Source organism: Electrophorus electricus, chromosome 20 (genome assembly GCF_013358815.1).
Source record: "Electrophorus electricus isolate fEleEle1 chromosome 20, fEleEle1.pri, whole genome shotgun sequence".
NCBI classification, from domain to species: Eukaryota; Metazoa; Chordata; class Actinopteri; order Gymnotiformes; family Gymnotidae; genus Electrophorus; species Electrophorus electricus.
This window is the reverse complement of record NC_049554.1, coordinates 3,642,501-3,662,595: the sequence shown is the minus strand read 5'-3', so window position 1 is coordinate 3,662,595 and position 20,095 is coordinate 3,642,501. Positions and strand designations below refer to the sequence as shown.

The 20,095-nt window shown below is 41.3% G+C and overlaps 2 protein-coding genes across 4 annotated transcripts in view; one reads left to right on the top strand and one right to left on the bottom strand.

The window, feature by feature from the left end:
• The first annotated feature begins 117 nt into the window (after positions 1-117).
• LOC113578944 (cell division cycle-associated protein 7-like) lies at positions 118-6,110 on the top strand. The gene is made up of 8 exons (XM_027012502.2): positions 118-222; positions 851-1,168; positions 1,463-1,549; positions 1,778-1,915; positions 2,560-2,703; positions 2,997-3,146; positions 3,409-3,545; positions 3,906-6,110. Exons 1-8 carry the CDS (start codon positions 118-120, stop codon positions 3,928-3,930), a joined length of 1,104 nt encoding a protein of 367 aa, XP_026868303.2. The 3' UTR covers positions 3,931-6,110.
• ndrg3a (ndrg family member 3a) overlaps positions 5,235-20,095 on the bottom strand; it is a 30,203-nt gene continuing 15,342 nt past the window's right edge. Inside the window, exons 3-17 of one of the 3 annotated variants that reach the window (XM_027012460.2) lie at positions 19,734-19,766; positions 11,857-11,962; positions 11,638-11,758; positions 11,256-11,318; positions 10,855-10,915; positions 10,584-10,670; positions 10,319-10,375; positions 10,129-10,232; positions 9,947-10,012; positions 9,809-9,860; positions 9,608-9,655; positions 9,402-9,437; positions 8,268-8,319; positions 6,964-7,002; positions 5,235-6,458 (exon numbers count right to left, since the gene is read on the bottom strand). In XM_027012460.2, coding sequence (XP_026868261.1) covers positions 6,295-6,458; positions 6,964-7,002; positions 8,268-8,319; positions 9,402-9,437; positions 9,608-9,655; positions 9,809-9,860; positions 9,947-10,012; positions 10,129-10,232; positions 10,319-10,375; positions 10,584-10,670; positions 10,855-10,915; positions 11,256-11,318; positions 11,638-11,758; positions 11,857-11,962; positions 19,734-19,766 — 1,089 coding nt within the window. In that variant the 3' untranslated portion in view covers positions 5,235-6,294. Of the gene's footprint in view, positions 6,459-6,963; positions 7,003-8,267; positions 8,320-9,401; positions 9,438-9,607; positions 9,656-9,808; positions 9,861-9,946; positions 10,013-10,128; positions 10,233-10,318; positions 10,376-10,583; positions 10,671-10,854; positions 10,916-11,255; positions 11,319-11,637; positions 11,759-11,856; positions 11,963-16,005; positions 16,310-19,733; positions 19,767-20,095 lie in introns of those variants that run through there. The other 2 variants (XM_027012462.2, XM_027012463.2) reach the window with 2 other exon arrangements.

Sequence of the window (20,095 nt, the reverse complement as noted above, 5' to 3'; positions counted from 1 at the left end):
CTAGCTTGTATCTCACAGTCCTACCAACATTTTTTTGGTTATATACTAATTATATACTTTTGGTTATATACTAATCCTTTTAACAAGACAGTTTTATGTTTGCAGGTATCTCTAGCAATGTCGGAACTATGTAAGGAGCTTGCTGGTATGTTTTCTGAAACTGGAGATGATGAAACCTTTCTTGGATTTTCTGATAGTGAACTTAAAGAATGTATTTTTAAGGTTAGTAGGCTGTGTTTGGGAAAACTCATAGTATGCATACTCTGCTCTTACTCTCTTATCTAGAGCAGGGGTTTTCAACCGGTGGGGGGCGACAATACCTGTTAAGGAGGGCCCCAGATAATGAACTTTTTACCCTGAACCCTTGCATGAAAATGTTAAAACAGCAGTGAAATTGTTCTTGGTTAATCTTAGGCAATTCACTAGAATTGCTAGACTCTCTTCTTCTAGTGCATGAACATTGATTACCCATTTACCTACATCCTATTCACATTCACGCTTAAAAATAGACCAGTGGCAAACCACATGTCAACAGGGCAGGGAGTAGGTTCTATCTAGATGGAAAAAGGGTTTTAAAAGCTTGAGAACCCCTGATGTAGATCACACTTTTAGTCCTTTGTCAGGTTAGTAAAATTTGCAGGTTTATGAACTTGGAGGGTCTTTAGATTTTAAGTATGTTCCCAGTTATTTGGTTAAGACGTTTCTGATTGCTTTAGACATGTGTCCCGTTTACTCACAGTTAATAGCCCCCTTCAGAACAAAGCATGGTCATGGTGATCTAAAAAAGAGGGTGGAAAAGCAAAGGCATGCTCTCGTGCATTTACGATGAGACCTACAACTGCTTCTGCAGGATTCGGAGTCGGACAGCGATGGAAAAAGCACTGAGCATGTCTCCCAAAAGGCACCAGCTCGTCAAGGGTTTACCTTAAGAATAGCACTGCGAACCCGCTCGTTAAACGATGTCCCAGAAGAGGATGATGACTGTCAAAAAGAGAAGAGAAAAATGCTGATGAAAAAAGCCATTAGTCCTGAAAATATAAAATTGGAAATGGATGAGGCACAAAATATCCTTTCATCTCCTTATCAGCTGGAGTCTGATGATGGTGGTGATGATTCTGATTCATTTCTTGAAAAGAGAGCCATGAATATCCAGGCAAACAAAGCAATGGTATGTGTTGCACTGTAAAACCTTCCAGTCTGTTGCCATTATACATGTAGCCAATATTTCTATTCTGATCATAACAGAAGAACAAGAACCCTCATACCCAGAAATCGGAGCTTATTTTTGACCTTGTAATGCCCATCCACATGTAAACATTTAACTTGAGCACCTTCTGAAGTTATGGGTTGACTGAGAAATAATTTTAAATTTAAATGACGATCACAACTTGTGAAAACAACATTAATTACCATTTGTGAATGTTTGAAGTGTAATACTTGTTTTTAAATCTGTCTTGATTAGTTGGCACAGCTGATGTCAGATCTACAGAAAATGACAGGGCCCTTGTTGAACACTGAACACGCTCGTAAAAAGGAGCGTCGATCTGATGTAAGTTGGGAAATGGTACTTAAGATGTTGCATCAATTTAATGTTTGTAATAAATGTGTTTAGTGCATGTGTCGCTGCATCAAATTAGTAAAAGGTGTGTATATTAAACATGCACTGTTTTTCATGAGACAATGATTATAGCAGCTACAAGTATTAAGCTTGATTCTTCAATTCTGGGCATGTTCCTTTATGAAGGTGTACTATTAATTAGGTGTGTTTTTCTGTTAGCACGGTGTGCGCGTTTCTACACCGCGCCGTAATCCAGAACGTGCGTCTCGGAGAATGACCCGCTCGATGGCAGCTGATTTCCCTGCCACTCAAATCAGTTCTGAGCTGGAAGTGAGCTTGGAAGATGAACTAATGAAGGTGTGTACACTCTTTTTATTAGCTTGATCTTTGTTCTGAAAGTATTGGCAGGGAATGAATTTGCCAAGATTTAATGGAGCAATCAGTCATTTTTACCACTATAAAATGAATCTGCTCCATAGAGAGTCTACCCCACATGGAGGTGGCCACGTTTGTACACTAAACCCATTTTAATCTTTGTTGCATCTGGGCCAAAAGGTGTCGGTGTAATGGCTTTCATAATGTGACTAATCACCAGAAAATGGCTTATTGCTCCTTTTAAATCTTGGCAAATTCTAGACTTTAATAGTCTAATTTGGCACATTTACAATCAAAAGATTTGGCCCACAGGTCTTGTATGGGTATGATGTTTTTCTGAGCAGCTGTGGTTTAAAACAGTAGGAGATTTGTGGTGAAATGAAGTGATTTAGCTATTGTCTGTGCGCAGATGAGCTTGGTAGTAAGGTGAACATAATGAATGTGAGGGGATAAATGAGATGCGAGGGCTTTCTGTGTGAAAAGTAGACCTAACTGATACGAGCTCTGAGCTGTACTGGAAATTGGACTACTAGGTGCAGTATTGCTCATGTTCTGCAGCCTGCTAAACATATGTAGTGCATTTTGTCTTTTCATTAAATGGCGTTTTGTATTTTCCTGTCTGCCAGATCCATTCAAAACCACAGAGGCGTGAACCTGTACGACCACGTCAAGCCAAGCCTCACATCATGCGTCGAGTGGAAGAAGTCACGGAGGATGAGCTTGAGCTGGTGGCTACGAACATGACTGAGAAGATTTATAATCGCGTCACTGTGAGTCGTGGCTCGGGGCACCTTGTGGATGAACCTGACTATAGTTGTACATTTTGGAGTTGCAGCAGTAAGATGGATGTATGTACTGTTTCTAATTTAGACTGTTCTGAATTCCTTGCAAACAGTCTCTCACTGCCCAGTATTACTATGAAAGTGCCAAGTCACTGTCTCAGTGATGGTGTGGTTCAGAGCAAGTATGGTGCTGAACTGACTTGCATTTTAGTGTTTATTTTTTTAAAACTTGTCTAGAGGTTTTTCAGGAAAACGGGGGGGAAAATGTTGTCCATTCACAGGGCACCACCTGCCATCAGTGCAGACAAAAGACTGTTGATACGAAGACTTCCTGCCGAAGTGAAAACTGCCGTGGGGTACAGGGTCAGTTCTGTGGTCCATGTCTCCGTAACAGATATGGGGAGGACGTAAGGACTGCCCTCCTTGATCCGGTCAGTAAAGATCGTAACGGTATTTCAAAAAACACTGTTGCATTAAGATGGGACAGTTATCTCGTTTAGAATGGCTCATCTATGTGAACAACAAACCTGAAGGCATCACTTCACTAGAAATCATGCAAATGCAAACTCTTCTTAAGCCTTCCCCCTTGAAAATTGGGCTTCTGACTCATATTTTCAGAGTCTTCTGCAATTTTCCTTTTCTTTTGTTGTTGATTGCTGGCAAAAGTGTGTGTGTGTGTGTGTGTGTGTACAGAGCTGGCAGTGCCCACCTTGTCGAGGTATCTGTAACTGTAGCTATTGCCGCCAGCGTCATGGCTGCTGTGCAACTGGCATTCTCTTTCCCCTCGTGCAGCATCGTGGCTTCTCCGACGTTCACTCCTACCTCTGCAGGTCAGCTTCTAACCTCATACTGCATCATTTTCAAGTTACCAGTACTTGAAGTTTGCTCTGAATTATGATTTTATAAGTGTTTTCCAGTACAAAGTGCTTGATGCTGCATGAAACTTGATTAGTAAAAGTGCATCTGGTTTTGTGAAATTCAGAAAAAAATTGGTTTTTTTTTTGGTTTTTTTTGTTTTTTTTTCTTTTCCAAAATTATGTACTCCAAGTGCATGAGAACCAGATCCATTGTTGGGATAACCCTAACAGTTTCACTGCTGAGTTTTCACTTCTTTTAACTAGGTGATTGAAGTAGTCTGAGGTATCTCAGATATGTGCTAATTCCTAAATGTTTGTTCCTCGTTTTTACAGTCTCCGTGGTAAACTTGAAAAATAATGACCCCAGTATGTCAAAGCCAGACCTGTGGTGACATGTTTGACAATTTTAAGTGTAATTGTGTGTTGGTCATGTACCAGCTCCCTTTGTATTATTTTATGGGATTTAAATTTGTCTAAATAAAGTACTTTTTTATAATGTACCAGCAACATATTCAGTGATTAAGTGGTGTTCCCTTGTTAAAAGTAATGCATGGTCAATAGAGGCAGATTGGTTGACTTCACTTGGACAGTCAAGACTTGAATTTAATTTCCAGTGAGTTGTACTTCAGCCATCTCCCCCTGCCCTTTATCACTTTGGAACAGGTTGGTTTATTTGATTTTATATGATGGCCATAGGACCCAAATGCTCATGGGAAAAACTGTACCCAGTGGCATGTAGACTGAAGAAAACCGGTAGTTGGTCAGAGCTTTGTGTTGCACTCGACTGGTATGTCAGAATGCAGGCTGTAATGGCAAGCAGCCCACAGTCTTCATACGAGTAACGTAAACTCTCAGTGGACTAGAAATGGACTCGGACAGCAGATGGTGTGCAGTCTTTTCTCTTGTTGGTTCATGATTCCTTACAAAATGGGGGCATCCTTCTTTAAGTGCTACATACCATCTAAAAGGTCTATGGTCTACTAACTGTCTGCTTCTCCAGTCATTTCTTTAGGACATGCTAGAGAAACCTATGGCTCTGTTATAAAGAGCTAAAACTTCATTCCAACAAATGGTATATTCATGTGTATTAGACCCATTTTATGCAATGTATACCTGTTTTGAGGCATCTGTGCACTGTAAACTGAAAATTGAATTGTTTTGTATGCTTTCATTATGGCAATATCTCTTGTCTGAATTCACCCACTCTTCACTGCAAATTCTCGCCCATCACTCTGCTCATCTGCTGCAGACTAACCTTAATTTTAATCTTTTGTACTTTGCAGTTTTGTTTTAGTTTTTCACAATTTGACAATTTGATCACAAGCTTATTGCAATGATCCTACTTCTGATTTGAATGTGGTTTTGTTTAAATTTTTTTTTTTTTTATCCCACTTGGCTAAATGTGTCTGATGATTGTACTATGATGAGTTCCACACCCAAGTCTTGGCTGGTGGAGGTGATGTTAATGGTTTCTTTGCTACTGCTACAGTTGGCTTACTCTTTAAACTTTTAAATTCTGCTTAATGATTGTCTTTTTTTTTTCTTTTTTTTTTTTAACAAATTAAATCCATATCAAACTGTCTTGACTATTCCCTTGAAGTGGCAATAATGCTGATCTCCTATTTAATGGTTAAAATGTAGAAATAAAAATACACACTTTACTATAGATGATCCAGTTTAATCTACTAGTAAGTATACGCTAGCAAAATCAACCTACATTGACATTATCTGGCACGCTGTTTAACATGTTTCCATGGCTATGCACCCATTAGGCTTTTGCATTGTGTATGTACATTCAGTTATGGTTACTGGAACTAATGTTTAAAAACCAAGAGCAAAATGGTCAACTAAAGCTGTCTAAAACAGTATTCTCCTCTACCTCCATCCATGCTGAAAAAAGAACAAAAGAACTTCTATAAAAAATTTGTTCCCTTTCCAAACACAGCCACATAATTGTTTTAATTTCACACTTTCAGTAGTAGAAACCGATTTTAAACTGTTGTAAAAGGCTGACGGCATGTATCAAACAACTGAGTTGATTTAATAACAGTAAGTGACAGGTACCAGTCTACTGCAGTGTGTCAGGTTTCTAAAGGACTAGTGAAACTATCACACAAGACTTGAGCACAGATGGCCACAGTTAACATGAAACAATTTTAAAAATCTCTATTATGCTACATATGTGCAATGGATGCACATACATTTAGTGGGTGTCTATGGGTGCGTTTTTGTGGGTATGTCTGTGTGTGCATTTCACTGTAAAGAAAAAGGAGCAAAGGACCTTGTGGCCTCAGCTGCATGTGAAAATTTGTCTCCTTTTCCACTGTTAATAGTTGGACATTAAAACAGTAGGTTAAAGACACTAATCAAAACAATTAATCAGAGTAGAGATGAGGTTATGACCCAGCATATCACCCAAGCCTCATGAGAAACAATTAGACTTTTAAAAATGGAAGTGTTATTCCATGCTGATATGTATATACTGGGATTTTTTTTTTCTTCTTGTGACTGAGAATGTGATGCATATATAGCTTTATATCTTTATGAATATTTTTATATACCTGTGTATATATAATCTTTTTTTCAATTTCATACAATTCATGAGCTCATCCCCTTGCCTCATGACTGAAGAGTAAATAAACACGAGCAACCCAAACAGCTAGATGTGTATGGAGGCAAGAGAAGCGACACCCACGAAAGGCTTGGCGACAGGCGCACGGGTTTAGCAGGACACCTCCATGGTCCGGGGCTGCTCCTGATTGTCCAGGGCCCTGGAGCTGGAAGTGTCCAGGGTGGCGTTGAGGTTGCGGTTGCGGTCCATGGAGGCGATGCTGGAGGAAGACGTGGTGCGGGAGCGAGCCAGGCGGGTCATCCCAGCTGCTGGCACTGAGAGGTGGGAAAAGAGAGAGAGAGCATGCGAGAGGGGATGTACAGCGCTGACTCCAGCCTTAGACGTCATCTGCGCTGCGACGTCTGTCTACACCTTAATGAGTGTGTGTGTATACTGCTATAAACATGGGTTTATAAATAAACTCCTATAAAGGTTCTCTCTCCTGAACAAAAGCAAGACCACAGAACCATGCAGACAAACATGAACAGAAAGCAAAAGTGTACAACTGAGAAAGGGCCACTGGCATGTTGCAAACTAACAGTATGCAACAACAAAAAAAGAAAGTTGAATAAAAAGGCAATACATAAGCCCCCTCGTGCCACAAATCAACAATAAAATACACACTGAGCAGCAAAACATGCCAAATTGCTATATTTATAAATATTGCAGTAATATATCAAATACATGCAAACATATTCAGCCATAAGTACACAAACGAAAGACTGATGGCAGGCTAATTAAATATAGCCCACAAAACATGTTGGCACAGAGGATTGGTACCTGATTCGCTGCTCAAGTGGCTGAGCAGTACATAGGGAACTGTTAGCATGAAGTGACAGTAGACAAGACAAACACTGAGATACACATCTTTAACTTCATTACCACATGAGCATGTCTTATTTCACCATATTTGTGCGCTGGACCTTCATCACATCCTAGACACTGAATATTACAGCACATACTGTAATATTCAGAGGTTAGGTAGAAGGCGTGATTGTCTATCCTATATAAAATAACAGGCAGGCATTTATTCAGCCTATGAGCCTGAATAAATTCATCTAATGTCTCCAGGTTTAAAATAACAAGTTTGGTTGCAAGATTGGCAGAAGATTAAGTTGTCCTCTTAGCTAATGTAAAAAATTGTTGGAAGAGTCTCTGTAAATCTAGTGAAATGTGACAGCAGTGGTCTCTCATTGGGACAGAGTCTTACATCTTAACCTTTAATCCAACAGTGGCACCTCCTAAAATGCGCCTCACTGTTTAATTTTGCAGTTCTAACTCACAGCCAGCAGATGGCATCAAATCCAGTTGGCAATAACAACCAAAATGGAGGAAGCAGATAAATCAAATTTCATTATGCCAGTATTCTTAATTAAACCTTTGTCATAATGTCATCTTATAAAGGCACAATTTATCACAGTTATAATGACACAGTCTATTCTAGTTAAGATCTGGTAGAAAGTAAGAATATACTTCCATAAGTATAATTCCTATGAAGGGAGAGCTTGCATTGTGTGGTAAACATCGTTCTGAGAGACTATGCACAACTATCGCAGAATTAATAAGTAAAACATTTTTTGGGTGGGCTAGATCTTCGTGAGCTGAGTGACAAATGCGACATGTTTTCACCAAGCATTCTGGCAGCACATCCAGCGCCTTAAAGAGACCCCTGACAAAAGTGGGGATCAAAAGACTCCGAAAGGAATGCCAAATTAGCAAAGTTTTCATTTAACCCACGTCTGTGGTCAAGGGAAGTAATCAAAACAACTCGTGATCTACGTGCAGAGAGAGAGAGAGAGAGAGAGAGAGAGAGAGAGAGAGAGAGAGAGAGAGAGAGAGAGAGAGAGAGAGAGAGAATGTGTGTGTCTGAAGGGGTGTGCATGTGTGTATGTGTGTACGTCACATTGGGCCCTAATAAAAGCGTGATTAGTCACAGCGCTGGACCTGAATGACTCATTTAGGTTTGGCCAGTGTTTTGAAATAACACTGAATAAAGAGCCCCTGTTTACCAAAGAGATGTCGAACGCAAAATAAACTTTTAACATTGCTACAAAAAAATAAATATGTAAGACCAGTATACATACTGTATCCCATTCCTTGGACAAAGTACTTGAAGGCTTCAGCTAGCTTTCCTGGCTGTGAAAATACAAACACAAAATCTTGTGTACTGCAAACTGAAAAAAAGCATTTTTAACTACATAAAACATGACAGTAGGAACATGCAGGCATGCTTTTTTGAGTCCTTCATTTTAAGATTATCATATTTCTTAGATTAGCTGAACCTTAGGCCTTAGGCTATTTAGACATTCCCCCTTCATTTTTTATAATTTTTTGGATGGAAACTATTCAGTAGTTTATTTTGTCCGGGACAATTGCTTATAAAGCAGGCAGGTCAATTATGAATATATGTATTATTAGAAGACAAGGGGCCAGTTTCTAAGACAATTCACCACTGCTGCCAAAATTTAGTCCTAGCCCTAAATGGTGTGATCCCAGATTAGACCTGATCTGGGGGATTCATCGGAGGGAAATCAAATAAGCGTTTTATTCTCTCGGCTTTTAATATGTACCCTTTCATTAAGATAATTTCCATCATTTACCTGACACTTTTATCCAAAGCAACTTACAATTATGTTTGAGTACAACTTGAGCAGTTGAGGGTTAAGGGCCTTGCTCAGGGGCCCAACAGTGGCAACTTGGCAGTGGTGGGGCTTGAACCAGCAACCTTCTGATCACAAGTGAAGTACTTTAACCACTGATCTGAAGCTCCAAGAAGACATTTACCTTGTGCCATGACAGCTCTCTATGTCTCCTGTCTGCCATTTTAAGTGTTTATCTGGAAAGGCTTAGGCTTTATTGCTTATGTAAGAGACCAGCTTGAAACTTTTATTTAATATTTCATTAAAGCAATGATTGTGGCCAGTGTATACAAATTCCTTTTTTAAATCTGTTGGATGATTAAGTGCCTAAATCAGGATTAGGCTTTTAGCTGTGGTGCAGATGCTGTTGATTACTGCTCTGTGTATAATCCTACATGTTTATTTCAGGAAAAAGAATCTATAAAATGTAGTCACTGAAGCTTTCCTTTCTCCAGTCTCAGTTATTTCAGTAAACCCTGTCAAACCTGTTTCGTTTCAGGCATGGTATGCACTTGTATAAGTCTCAAATTAGGGGAAAAAAGCTTGTTGATGTGTTTCATGACTGACAGCATGACTTACCTGCACAACCTGAGGCAAGCCACCACAATCTGCCATCTGAGAGGGAAGAAAACCAACAGTCAGAGAAATACAGGGGAATTGCTGAGAGAGAAAGGACAAAGTGTACCGCATATTAGCGTAGAGAGATTACAGAGCTATGTGATCTCAGTGAAAACCTTAAAATAAGGTTAACAGAATAGGGCACATTAGTATGCAAGTACGCCCACCTTCAAGAGGGTTGTTTTTGTTGGATTTAACCTAGAGTTGCATTCAACCTGTTTTATGAAAAAGAAAAAACACAATTTAAATTGTACAGCAAATTGTAAAGTAACATGAAAGGCACTTCCATGTTACAACATGAGATTTTTCAGAGAACCTTTAATACATCAAGAACTTGATATACAAATGATTCTTCAGAAACCACCTACCACAGCCTCTACAGCCGGAGATGTGTCTCCAACCACCAGCAGAGCAGGACATCTGTGCAGGAAGAGTCACAAAGAATGTTCAATACCACAAACATTCCCCAACAAAAATACATCTCTATAAATAAGAGTCAGAGTTACATCAGTGTGCTGACTGTATCTTCATTAAGACCAATAACAGGCCTTTCAATTCCCAAATCCCGGCGCCTGGAAACCAAACCCAACAGGCAATTTCAAGGTCTGATGCCATATAATGTATATATAATGTAGTGAACTATAATTAGATTTTAATGTAAAAGTATATTTAGCTCAGAAGGCCTTACGCATTATAGGAGGCACAGAAAAGGGCCAGGTTGTCCTGGTTGATGTCTTGGGCAATGTGCAGTCGGTATGTCTGAATCAGCTCCTGGTTCTCAGTCAGTTCCTCCTGGAGAATCACACAGGAGTCACAGGAGGTCGAACAGCCTGCTCCAGATACAGAGAGTTCTCCTTTACAGGGGAGAGTATACTTACAGTGCTGAAGTGATGTGCCATAATAATGTCCACCAGCGTGCTGGTCCATCCAGAGAACTGGAAATGAGCAGGTCAACACTTAGTATCACGTGGCACCAACCAGTAGAAGAGCACTCGTTAGGCTAATGTACAGAAGTGGCACCACCTTCCAGTGTCTTTCAACTCATTGAACCCACACCCATAAACAGGTGCCACATTTAAATATGCACAGGCTTCAAACAGCCCAGAAGTTGGTGCTAGATAAGCAGCAAACTTGGCAACCCACCTTAGAAGCTGCCCAGTCGATCCATCCCTCAGCACAGGGGTTCACATTAATTAGCACCAAGCCCTCCACCAGGGATGGATGGCTGAGCTGTGAACACAGATGCCACTAGTGTTAAATGCTATATTTACATTCAGACAGTGTGCATTTCTCAGTAGCGTTAGCATGGCGCGGTAACTGATGTGGAAGGTTGGTGGAAAGAGTTTTTCTTGCCAATCGGCAATCTACATGGCATGGATGGTGACAGCTCTGTAGATGATGTCAGAGAACTCACAGCAAATCTAGTTAGGATGTACGCTCCCGCCCCTACGCCCATGCCAATCACACTGTTCACCCTGCAAAGGGAACAGACAAGCACACATGCAAAAACACACGTACGCACTCCTTTCACCAAGCAGAACTGATGGTGACATGATACCAGTGTCCCCTGGAAGAAAACAATGATCCTTTGATAAATGCACCAGACAAATGTCGGTCTGCCTTTTGGGATTTTCTGCAGAGTCACCGACACGGACGCAGGTTGCCAAGTCACACTAGAATATCCAGAATAGAGTCACAGTACAGAGTTCAAGGCTCTCTGTGTGCCAGGAGAAGAGCTCTGATATGCAGTGATTGGTGCTGGTTATGTGTGTTACAGAGTTAATGGACTGACGGACAAAGGACACTGTTACTTACTTCAGCTGAGTCAGTACTGAAGGCAGCATCTCTGCCAGCTCATCCATGGTAGGGTACAGGTATCTAAGCATGCACATGTGCACGCAGGCACACACACACACACACACACACACACACCAAAAACATGAGTATGAAAGCAGTAGCATATGAGAGGCTCTACCTTTTCCCCATGATTAAATATTTTCTGTCGTGTTTCATAGAGTGCCAGCAAACCATGTTTTTGGTCTCTCTGCTTATATGCCAGACTAGTACAGGGAATGCATATGTCATATTTAGAGAATGAATGTTTAGTGTTTTCCAAATCCTTTATTATATACACATATGCACAAAGATCAGTAGTGGATCAGGTGAGAGCTGACTGGTCGCAGTACGGAAAACTCACGCAGTGGGAAAGGGAGGTGCTGCCTCCTGCTGGCCGGGGGCATCCACGTGCACCACTGCGAAATGTTGAGTGATCTCCTGCATGTCCTCAAAGTTAAACAGCGTGTTGAAACATGACTTATCTGAGTACAAACACAGAACACAGACAGACTCTTAATTCCAAATGCAAGTTTTAGGTATTAGGCTAACAGTTTGGAAGTGGTGAGACATTCCTACTCACGGTTGAGTCCGATGTCATGGTATGTCAGGATCACAGGGCGGTTGCCCTTGGGAACGCCCCTTATGGTCACATGGAGGACACCGTGTGGCGTCTCAAGGTCGTGTTCCTGACCACACACAGCAGAGGACCAAAATAAGGAACAATAAACTCTTAATAAGCAAACTGGAGAAGGAACATTAATCTCTTCACCTTTAACCTATACAACGTCATTAATTACTCAATGGGTACTTTTTAAATCCGCTATTTGTGCAAAAACTGCCTGTTGTTTCTGGAGTCTTTAGTGGTTGATAAGTGATATCTCCCAGTAGAGACTCAGTCTGACGCCTGCAGGAACAGTACCAAGCCTGAGGTGAGGCTCTACTGCAAGGCTTGAGAGCACGGAAACACTGCAGTGTTATTTTAATCATTTAGAGTGTATGTCTTCCAATGAGACACTACAGTGCTGTGAGATTCTCAAATCACCTTTCCCAAATGGTCTAGATCATCTGGATATGCATGTTTTCACTCATAAACATGTGACATAACCACTGGCTCTCATGTTTATGTATTATTTGGGCTATAGGTGAATCAAATTGCATATCGACCTCCACTGGAATTACAGGAGGAAGAAGCAACACACCCAGAAATCCCATCAATAAGCTTATATACACACATCCACAATGAGCCGCTACTACTGCTGGATGAACTGCCTACAGGAAACATCTTCTACTAAATCAATGAACTCAATAGCTCCGAAAGGCTCTAAATGAAGATGGATCCTAATAGAAGCAATCACAGTGTTCACAGTGTGGGGGATGGGAAAGAGAGAGAGAGGGAGCGAGAGAACGAGAGCAAGAGAGAAGGTGTGAGGGGCTTGGCGAAGAGGGGCACTGAGACAGACTGTGCATATTCCCACAGAGAGATGTCATATGCTGCCTGCACCTCTTCAGTCACAAGTGTCCCTAAATTCCCAGTGACCTCGAGGGAGGGAGACAGAACAGTGACTCTTACACAGACAGGCAAAGTAACACAGACCACACCAGAGCCAAACAGAGAAAGACAGAAGAAGCAGATGGACCCAGAAAGACACTGATGCTAAAAATAATGACATCTTCTAAATGGATCACACAGCAGGACCAGAGCACACAAAATAAGAGTATGAATCATCGTTCAGCATTTATTCAAAATGCAATGTTTGGAACAAGCTATTTGATAAGCGTTATGACAAAGTCATAACTTAAGGACAAAGTGACTGAATCAGCGGTTTTAACCAAACATGCTAATGTGCAAACAAAAATGGAAGCAAATATTTGTCACTTAATTATTCTAATTCATTCACCAGCATTTTGGATTGAGACAGCCCTTTAAACAGAGTGCTTGCTAAAGTGCAGCAGACACAAAGACATTGCGTCATCTCCAAACCATGGGGAAGAAAGATAAGGCTGATTTGTTTCATGCCAAACACCTTTAAATTGTTTAAAACTGTCATAGAATGACTGTACACGAGACTAGAAACAAGCATCTACTAGCCGTGAGTGTCTAACTTGATAAAACCTCCTCCCCTCTCTGCTAACACTGGCAGATCATGTATATGTTGTTTAGCTTTATCCATTTTGGTGAAAACCTGCGGCAGAGCCAAGCAACAGTTAGAGGGGTTAATATAAATTTCCGTATAACCAAGGACCTCCAGAGAGGTTATATTTCTTTATAGCAAAGGATCATTAGACAGACTCTGCATCTCCTCCTGTCAAAATGCAATGTATTCCCTGCTGGATCTGCACGTGGGGCTGCTAAACTGCTGCCCGATACCACAGCATTGCAACAGTGCTGCCCATGTCACAGCACTGCTGCTGATGTCATAGCACTGCAGCACTTCAGCTGATGTCACAGCACTGCAACACTTCTGCCAATGTCACAGCACTGCAACACTGCTGCCCGATATCATAGCACTACAACACTACTGCTGATGTCACAGCACTACAATACTGCTCCTCGAAGCCACAGAACTGCTACACTGCTGCTGATGTCACAGCACTGCTGCTGATGTCATAGCACATTCTGCCGGCAAACTGATCAGCAGAAACACACATATCATAATTAGCAAGTGCTGGCATGTGTGAGAGAGAATGTGTGTGTGTGTCTGTGTGTCTGTGCTGAGTATGTGAAAATGCACCTTGAGGTCATCGGCTATACTGCAATAAAAAGAGTCAGTGTATAGAGGACGTTAAGTGAATTTACAGTACAGATGCAAAAATGCTATTAGCTTTCATAAGTGAGAAGAAACACACACACACACACACACACGCACACACACACACACCCACACTCATGCACACACACTCACACTCACACACACACTCACACACCCACACACACACCCACACTCATGCACACACACTCACACACACACACACACACACACACACACACACACACCCACTCACACACACACCCACTCACACACCCACTCACACTCACTCACACACACACTCACACACACACACACACACACACACACACACACTCATGCACACACACACACACACACTCACACACCCACACACACACCCACTCACACACCCACTCACACTCACTCACACACTCACTCACACACACACACACACACACACACACACACACACACACACACACACACACACACACTCACACTCACTCACACACACACACTCACACACACACACATGCACACACACACACACACTCACACACCCACTCACACTCACTCACACACACACTCACACACACACACACACACACACACACACACTCACACTCACTCACACACACACACACACCCACACGCACACGCACACACACACACCCACACTCATGCACACACACACACACACACACACACACACACACACACACACTCACTCACACACACACACACACACACACACACACACACACTCACTCACACACACACTCACACACACACACATGCACACACACAGTATCAACAGCCAGTATGTGGGACCAGAAAGAGAGTGGGAGGGAGAGATTACTAGTTGGTGAATAAGAATGAGTGAGAAAGAAGAGGAAAGGTGGGGAAAGAGAAAAAACTAAAGGAATACATCAAAACAGCAAGAATGCGCACTTTAATGGGTAGTCTTACAAAGCTTCTGACCTTGGATCAGAGCTCCTCCTTGTCTTGTTATTAAATACACTGTAAAAAGTAATCTAGGACCAGTGGGGCCTTTAGCTTCTCACAAACGAAAGGAGAGTGTGGGGCTGCAGCAATATTTACTCTTTTTTCACCCACTAAGTCTGTTTTTGTAACACACACACACTCACACACACACACACACACACACACACACACACACACAGCAAGTGGCATTTACATCTGACTCCCCTCTCGACTGTCTCTGTGTGTTTCCAGGCCCCCACCCCCTACCTAGACTTCCGCAAAACAGCATCAATCACTGAGAACAGCACAGAAGCCATTACACAGCATAAAACCAATGGAAGGACAAAACACACACACACACACACACACACATATACATACACACACATTACACACAGACTTACAAACACATTTAAATGCTCATAACCAACATGTACACAAACAGACGCACTTACAAAACGTTTCATTTCCGGCACCACACCCTGTCAAGGTTAAATGGAGGTAATATTTTCCAGTGACATCTAAGGGTCAAATGGATGCGTTAATACAGGTCATGACCTACTGTAGCTTTAGCCTGTTATCGACCAGAATGGGGCTATGCACCTACAGATAAATACCCAGCTCTGCACCACCACATAAGACCACATCTATTAGTATAACACCCATAAAATACAAGTGGTAAAACACAACCAAAAACAAACACAGTCTGAGAATATACTTAACCTTATGTACATAATCAGCATAAACAAGCAACGCACACAAGCATATAAAGTCAGGTTGTTAAGGACACTCTTCATTCTCCCAGTTCTGAGTACAAGCATCTGTACACACACCATCATACATTCTCCTATAGCCAAGCATCGGTGATAACACACTGACAATCCATGGAAATGTAGCAGGCTTTTATCATCAGTTAAAACAAGCCAATCATCCCAGAGGCACAGACAAACACACACGCGCACGCGCTCGCTCGCTCGCACGCGTGCATGCATGTACACACACACACACTCACTCACCACTGCATCAGCAGGACAAACATTCTGCTCCACATCCAGAACGGTTGACATGTTGGCAGACAGAGCAGAGAAAGAGACCCAGTGATGAAGCAATCAAAGCAAAGGGTGAAAGGAGAGTCAGGTAAACAGACAGGAGGGAGGGGAGAGTGAGAGGGGAGAGGAGAAAATGCGAGAGAGAAAGAGAAATGGGTAGAGGGAGAGTGTTCTGTGCGTGCGAGAGACAGAGAGAGAGTGAGATGACTAAGGCGCAGTGAGAGGAAGCAGGAGAGAGTGAGACAGAGTGACTGCAGTTTGCGCTTGGAAGGCTGAGCGTGTTCATGCATGCAGCGGCACTGAGGGGCTCTGATTGGCCGAGACCAAGTCAGGCGGATGGAGGGACTGTCAGGGGCAAAGAGGGGAGGGGTAGGGGTGGAGTGATTCGGTGCTTTGGGTGATGTTGATTTCATTATAGCTTTTGGGTGGGGTCATTTGGTTCGCAGCTTCACCATGCCTGAAAGACATTCAAAAATGACTCACCAAATTCACCCAAAAATATTTTTGAACCCTTGTTAATTTAAAAACAAACAGTGTCCATTGTGCCCTCAAACTGTGATGTCACATGTCTGCAAAATAAGGCTTTTATGTATACAAGCAATTACCACCCTTCGGGCTGGGGTACAGTATAACACGGAGAGAAACAGTACTATGAAGTGACTCTGCTAATAAAACCAACAAAACCAATGTTTATCTTAGTGTATCAGCTGTGCATGCTAGTGGTTTTTAAGAGTAAATAAGGATAAATAAGCTTTTTATAGATCTTTAGAGAGAACAGTATGTGCCTCTAAATATCACAGATCTACACATCACATACATGATGGGAAAACCTACATCAAAACCAGATGTTATGTAGAGACTTGTTTGATGGAGTCTAGTCCTGTAATATTCTTTCATTAAATGTCAGGACTCTTCCACAGGGGGTGCTGTGGACAAACTATTTGAGTAGCTATCACTACAGAATTATAGACTTGGTGCATTCAGACATTCTTACTCAGAATCATGGATATATTTTAACTACATGCATAAGTGCTACATTAAGGTCTAATTATATTGTGTCTGTAGGGCATTCACAGTGCTGGTCTATGTTTCCAGTCACAGATTAATCCTATAGTCATGTCCTCAAATTGCAAGTTGCTCAAATCTCAGGAGACTCCCAATTTGGATTAGTGCTCTACCTAATTTATCATTTAAGAGTATCTTTCATAATTCTCTCTCTTGCCCACACTCCTAAGGTGTATTAAAGAACCTCTACTGACCTTCGGTAAAAATATTTCCAGGGTAACAAGCAGCTTTGCAGTGTTTCTAGCTCACAAATCAGCAATTAATTATTTAATATCATAAATACTATTTTTATGAATACTTTATAATACATACTAACATCTTATTGGTGGCAGCTACTCCTAGCAGTAGTAAAAATATTATGATTATGAATCTTAAAAACTGAGAGTGTTTGGGAAGGATAATACTGAAAAGCACTTCTTACAAAAACAATTAAAACCACAAATATGTGAATATATTCAAATTTCAAAATTCAAATTGACATATTTGCAAATGTATATATTTTCCTATAGAAGATTGATTGCCTAAACATGAACTCATAAATCTAAACACTGTGAGTGTAGTAGGTTCTAAATTTTGTCAAATCATAGATATATACCCTTCTTTATAACTGAAAAAAATGCCCCTATGGCTTTGCTGTCTCTGAGCTTTTGGTGCCCTCAGCTGGGAAAGACATGGAATAATAATGTTATGACTTGCAGTTCTTATGCTACACACCCTTATGAGCACATATGCATGTTTGGAATGAGGGAGTATTTTTAGCAAAATGCTTTGGTACGAGGAGCATGTTTTAAAATGAAGTGTTGGAATGAGGGAGCAGGTTTTAGAATGATGCGTTTGAATGAGGGAGTATATTTTAGAATGATGGGTTGGAACGAGGGAGTATTTTTTAGCAAGATGCTTAGGATTGAAAGGGTAAGTTTTAAAATGATCGGTTGGAACGAGGCAGTGTGTTTTAGAATGATGATTTTAGAATGAGTTTCAGAAGCTGATGTTAGAACAGGAAACAACAAGCTACACTACTTCTCTCCACCACAAGATGGGTGCCAAATGCAATGTTTTCATCACACACACACACACACACACACACACACACACACACACACACACACACACACACACACACACACACACACACACACACACACAGCAGCAGCAGCAGCAGCAGCAGCAGCAGCAGCAGCAGCATTTTTGCAGTGGGGGAAAGGAAAGAGGACACTTCTCATCTTTCTGGGTTGTCTTAGTGTCAGCAGACCTTCCTTACATACAAACACATTATCTATGAATGAGCATGAATACTGTGTTATGTAACTACACACACACACACACACACACACACACACACACACACACACACACACACACACACACACACACACACACACACGTGTGTGTGCGTGTGTATAGAAAATACCACACTCATGTGGACTAGATTTCATGCACAGCTCCACAACTCTGGTCACGGTGTCCACGCTGTGCTGGCTGCAGGTGCTTGGCTATAATTAGTCCCATCCTCTGCAGCACTAAGAGAGGCGACCAGAGGACTGCATGTCTCCCACACTACAGATTTACAAATGCTGTGTGCTACTGCAGCAGAAACAGCACATAACCAAACACCAAATACACATTCATTTTTATTAGTTACACACCATTACTTCCCTTATCAATGCAACATTGGTAATTTGCTTAGGAAGTCAGCATCCTCTACACTGATGCAGGCCTGTGCAGATATGTTATAAAGCAGGTGTTACTGGAACAGGCACATGGGCTGGGGTCTGTGTGTGTGTACGTGGGTTTGCTGTTTGCTGTAATGGAAACAAGCACACAGAAACATAAGGTGCTCTCTGCAGGGAATCTGCTCAGAATATCAAAATACAAAAAAATACCTTTATATGTGCTTGATATTTGTTCAATGTAATTTTTTGAGACAAACTTGAGATTGCTGATAATTAATTTAAACAATTCAATTTTTCAGTCATGATTCAATCATTATGTCAATCATGATTCACGTGTGACTTTATGTCATGCTTTGACCCCTGTATTATAAGTATTGGCTTGGAAAGTTAGGTTAACCAAAATGCACTGTTATGTTGTGAGAACATATACCTGGGAGATTCTGGGAGTACTGATTGGAACTGCTTTGCAAACTATGCAGTACAATCATCATCATATGACTGCTGGTGGTGTCTAAGATGCTGCTTGTTGCCAAGCTATGCCTCCTCTCCCTCGGAAAACCTTGCATTGCTGTGCTTATGTTGGTTCTTACCCCATGATTTATCCAATCCATGATAAACCTATCTAAAGGTAAGCATCCCTAGGTTTTTTTTTTTGGCATGTTACCTTAATAGTTTAAGGTAACATGCATTAAAAAAAACCCTACAGGTGCTTTACCTTTTGGACTTTTGGACTAGGGCATGATTTGAGAGACACTGAAAATAGAGTATAACAAGTACATGCATAATTAATCAGTTTATGACCTAAAAATATAACATCATGCATGCAAGGGCAGACATATCTTCATTCCAGTGTGGTCTACACAGTCAAACACAGAACTCACTAGGGCATCTAGGGACAATATCTCTCTTACCCAAAATAACTGAATATGTTTCTGTGAAAAAAACATTTCCACTCACCTGACAGTCAAAGTCTTGGAAATTCCGAGCGTTCTGTAGAAGAAACATAAGGGGAGAATGGTAAGTTACTGTATTATCCTTTTGTGTATGCTTTAATTTGTATTAACGCATAATAATAGCACTGGCCATTTTGTCCACTTCTCCTCTCTTTAATCTCGGAAAGCGCTTTACATAATTGCCGCTAGGTGGAGTAAGAGGTCAGTCAACGTGCTGAAACGACTGGAAGGTGTTCAGCTCAACAGAACTTGTGTGTTCTCAAATTCAAAATTCAAAGTTTATTTGTACAGCGCATTTGACAACAGATGTTGTCACGAAGCAGCTTTACAAATGTCCACGTCCAAGCCCCCAAGTTCTGTGTTTCC

Excerpts from the sequence above, each read along its gene's own strand:
- LOC113578944 (XM_027012502.2), top strand. The coding sequence starts at position 118 with ATGTCGGAACTATGTAAGGAGCTTGCTGGTATGTTTTCTGAAACTGGA. Across the intron at positions 223-850 it reads TTAAAGAATGTATTTTTAAG|GATTCGGAGTCGGACAGCGA; the intron begins GTTAGTAGGCTG and ends CTGCTTCTGCAG. Across the intron at positions 2,704-2,996 it reads AGATTTATAATCGCGTCACT|GGCACCACCTGCCATCAGTG; the intron begins GTGAGTCGTGGC and ends GTCCATTCACAG.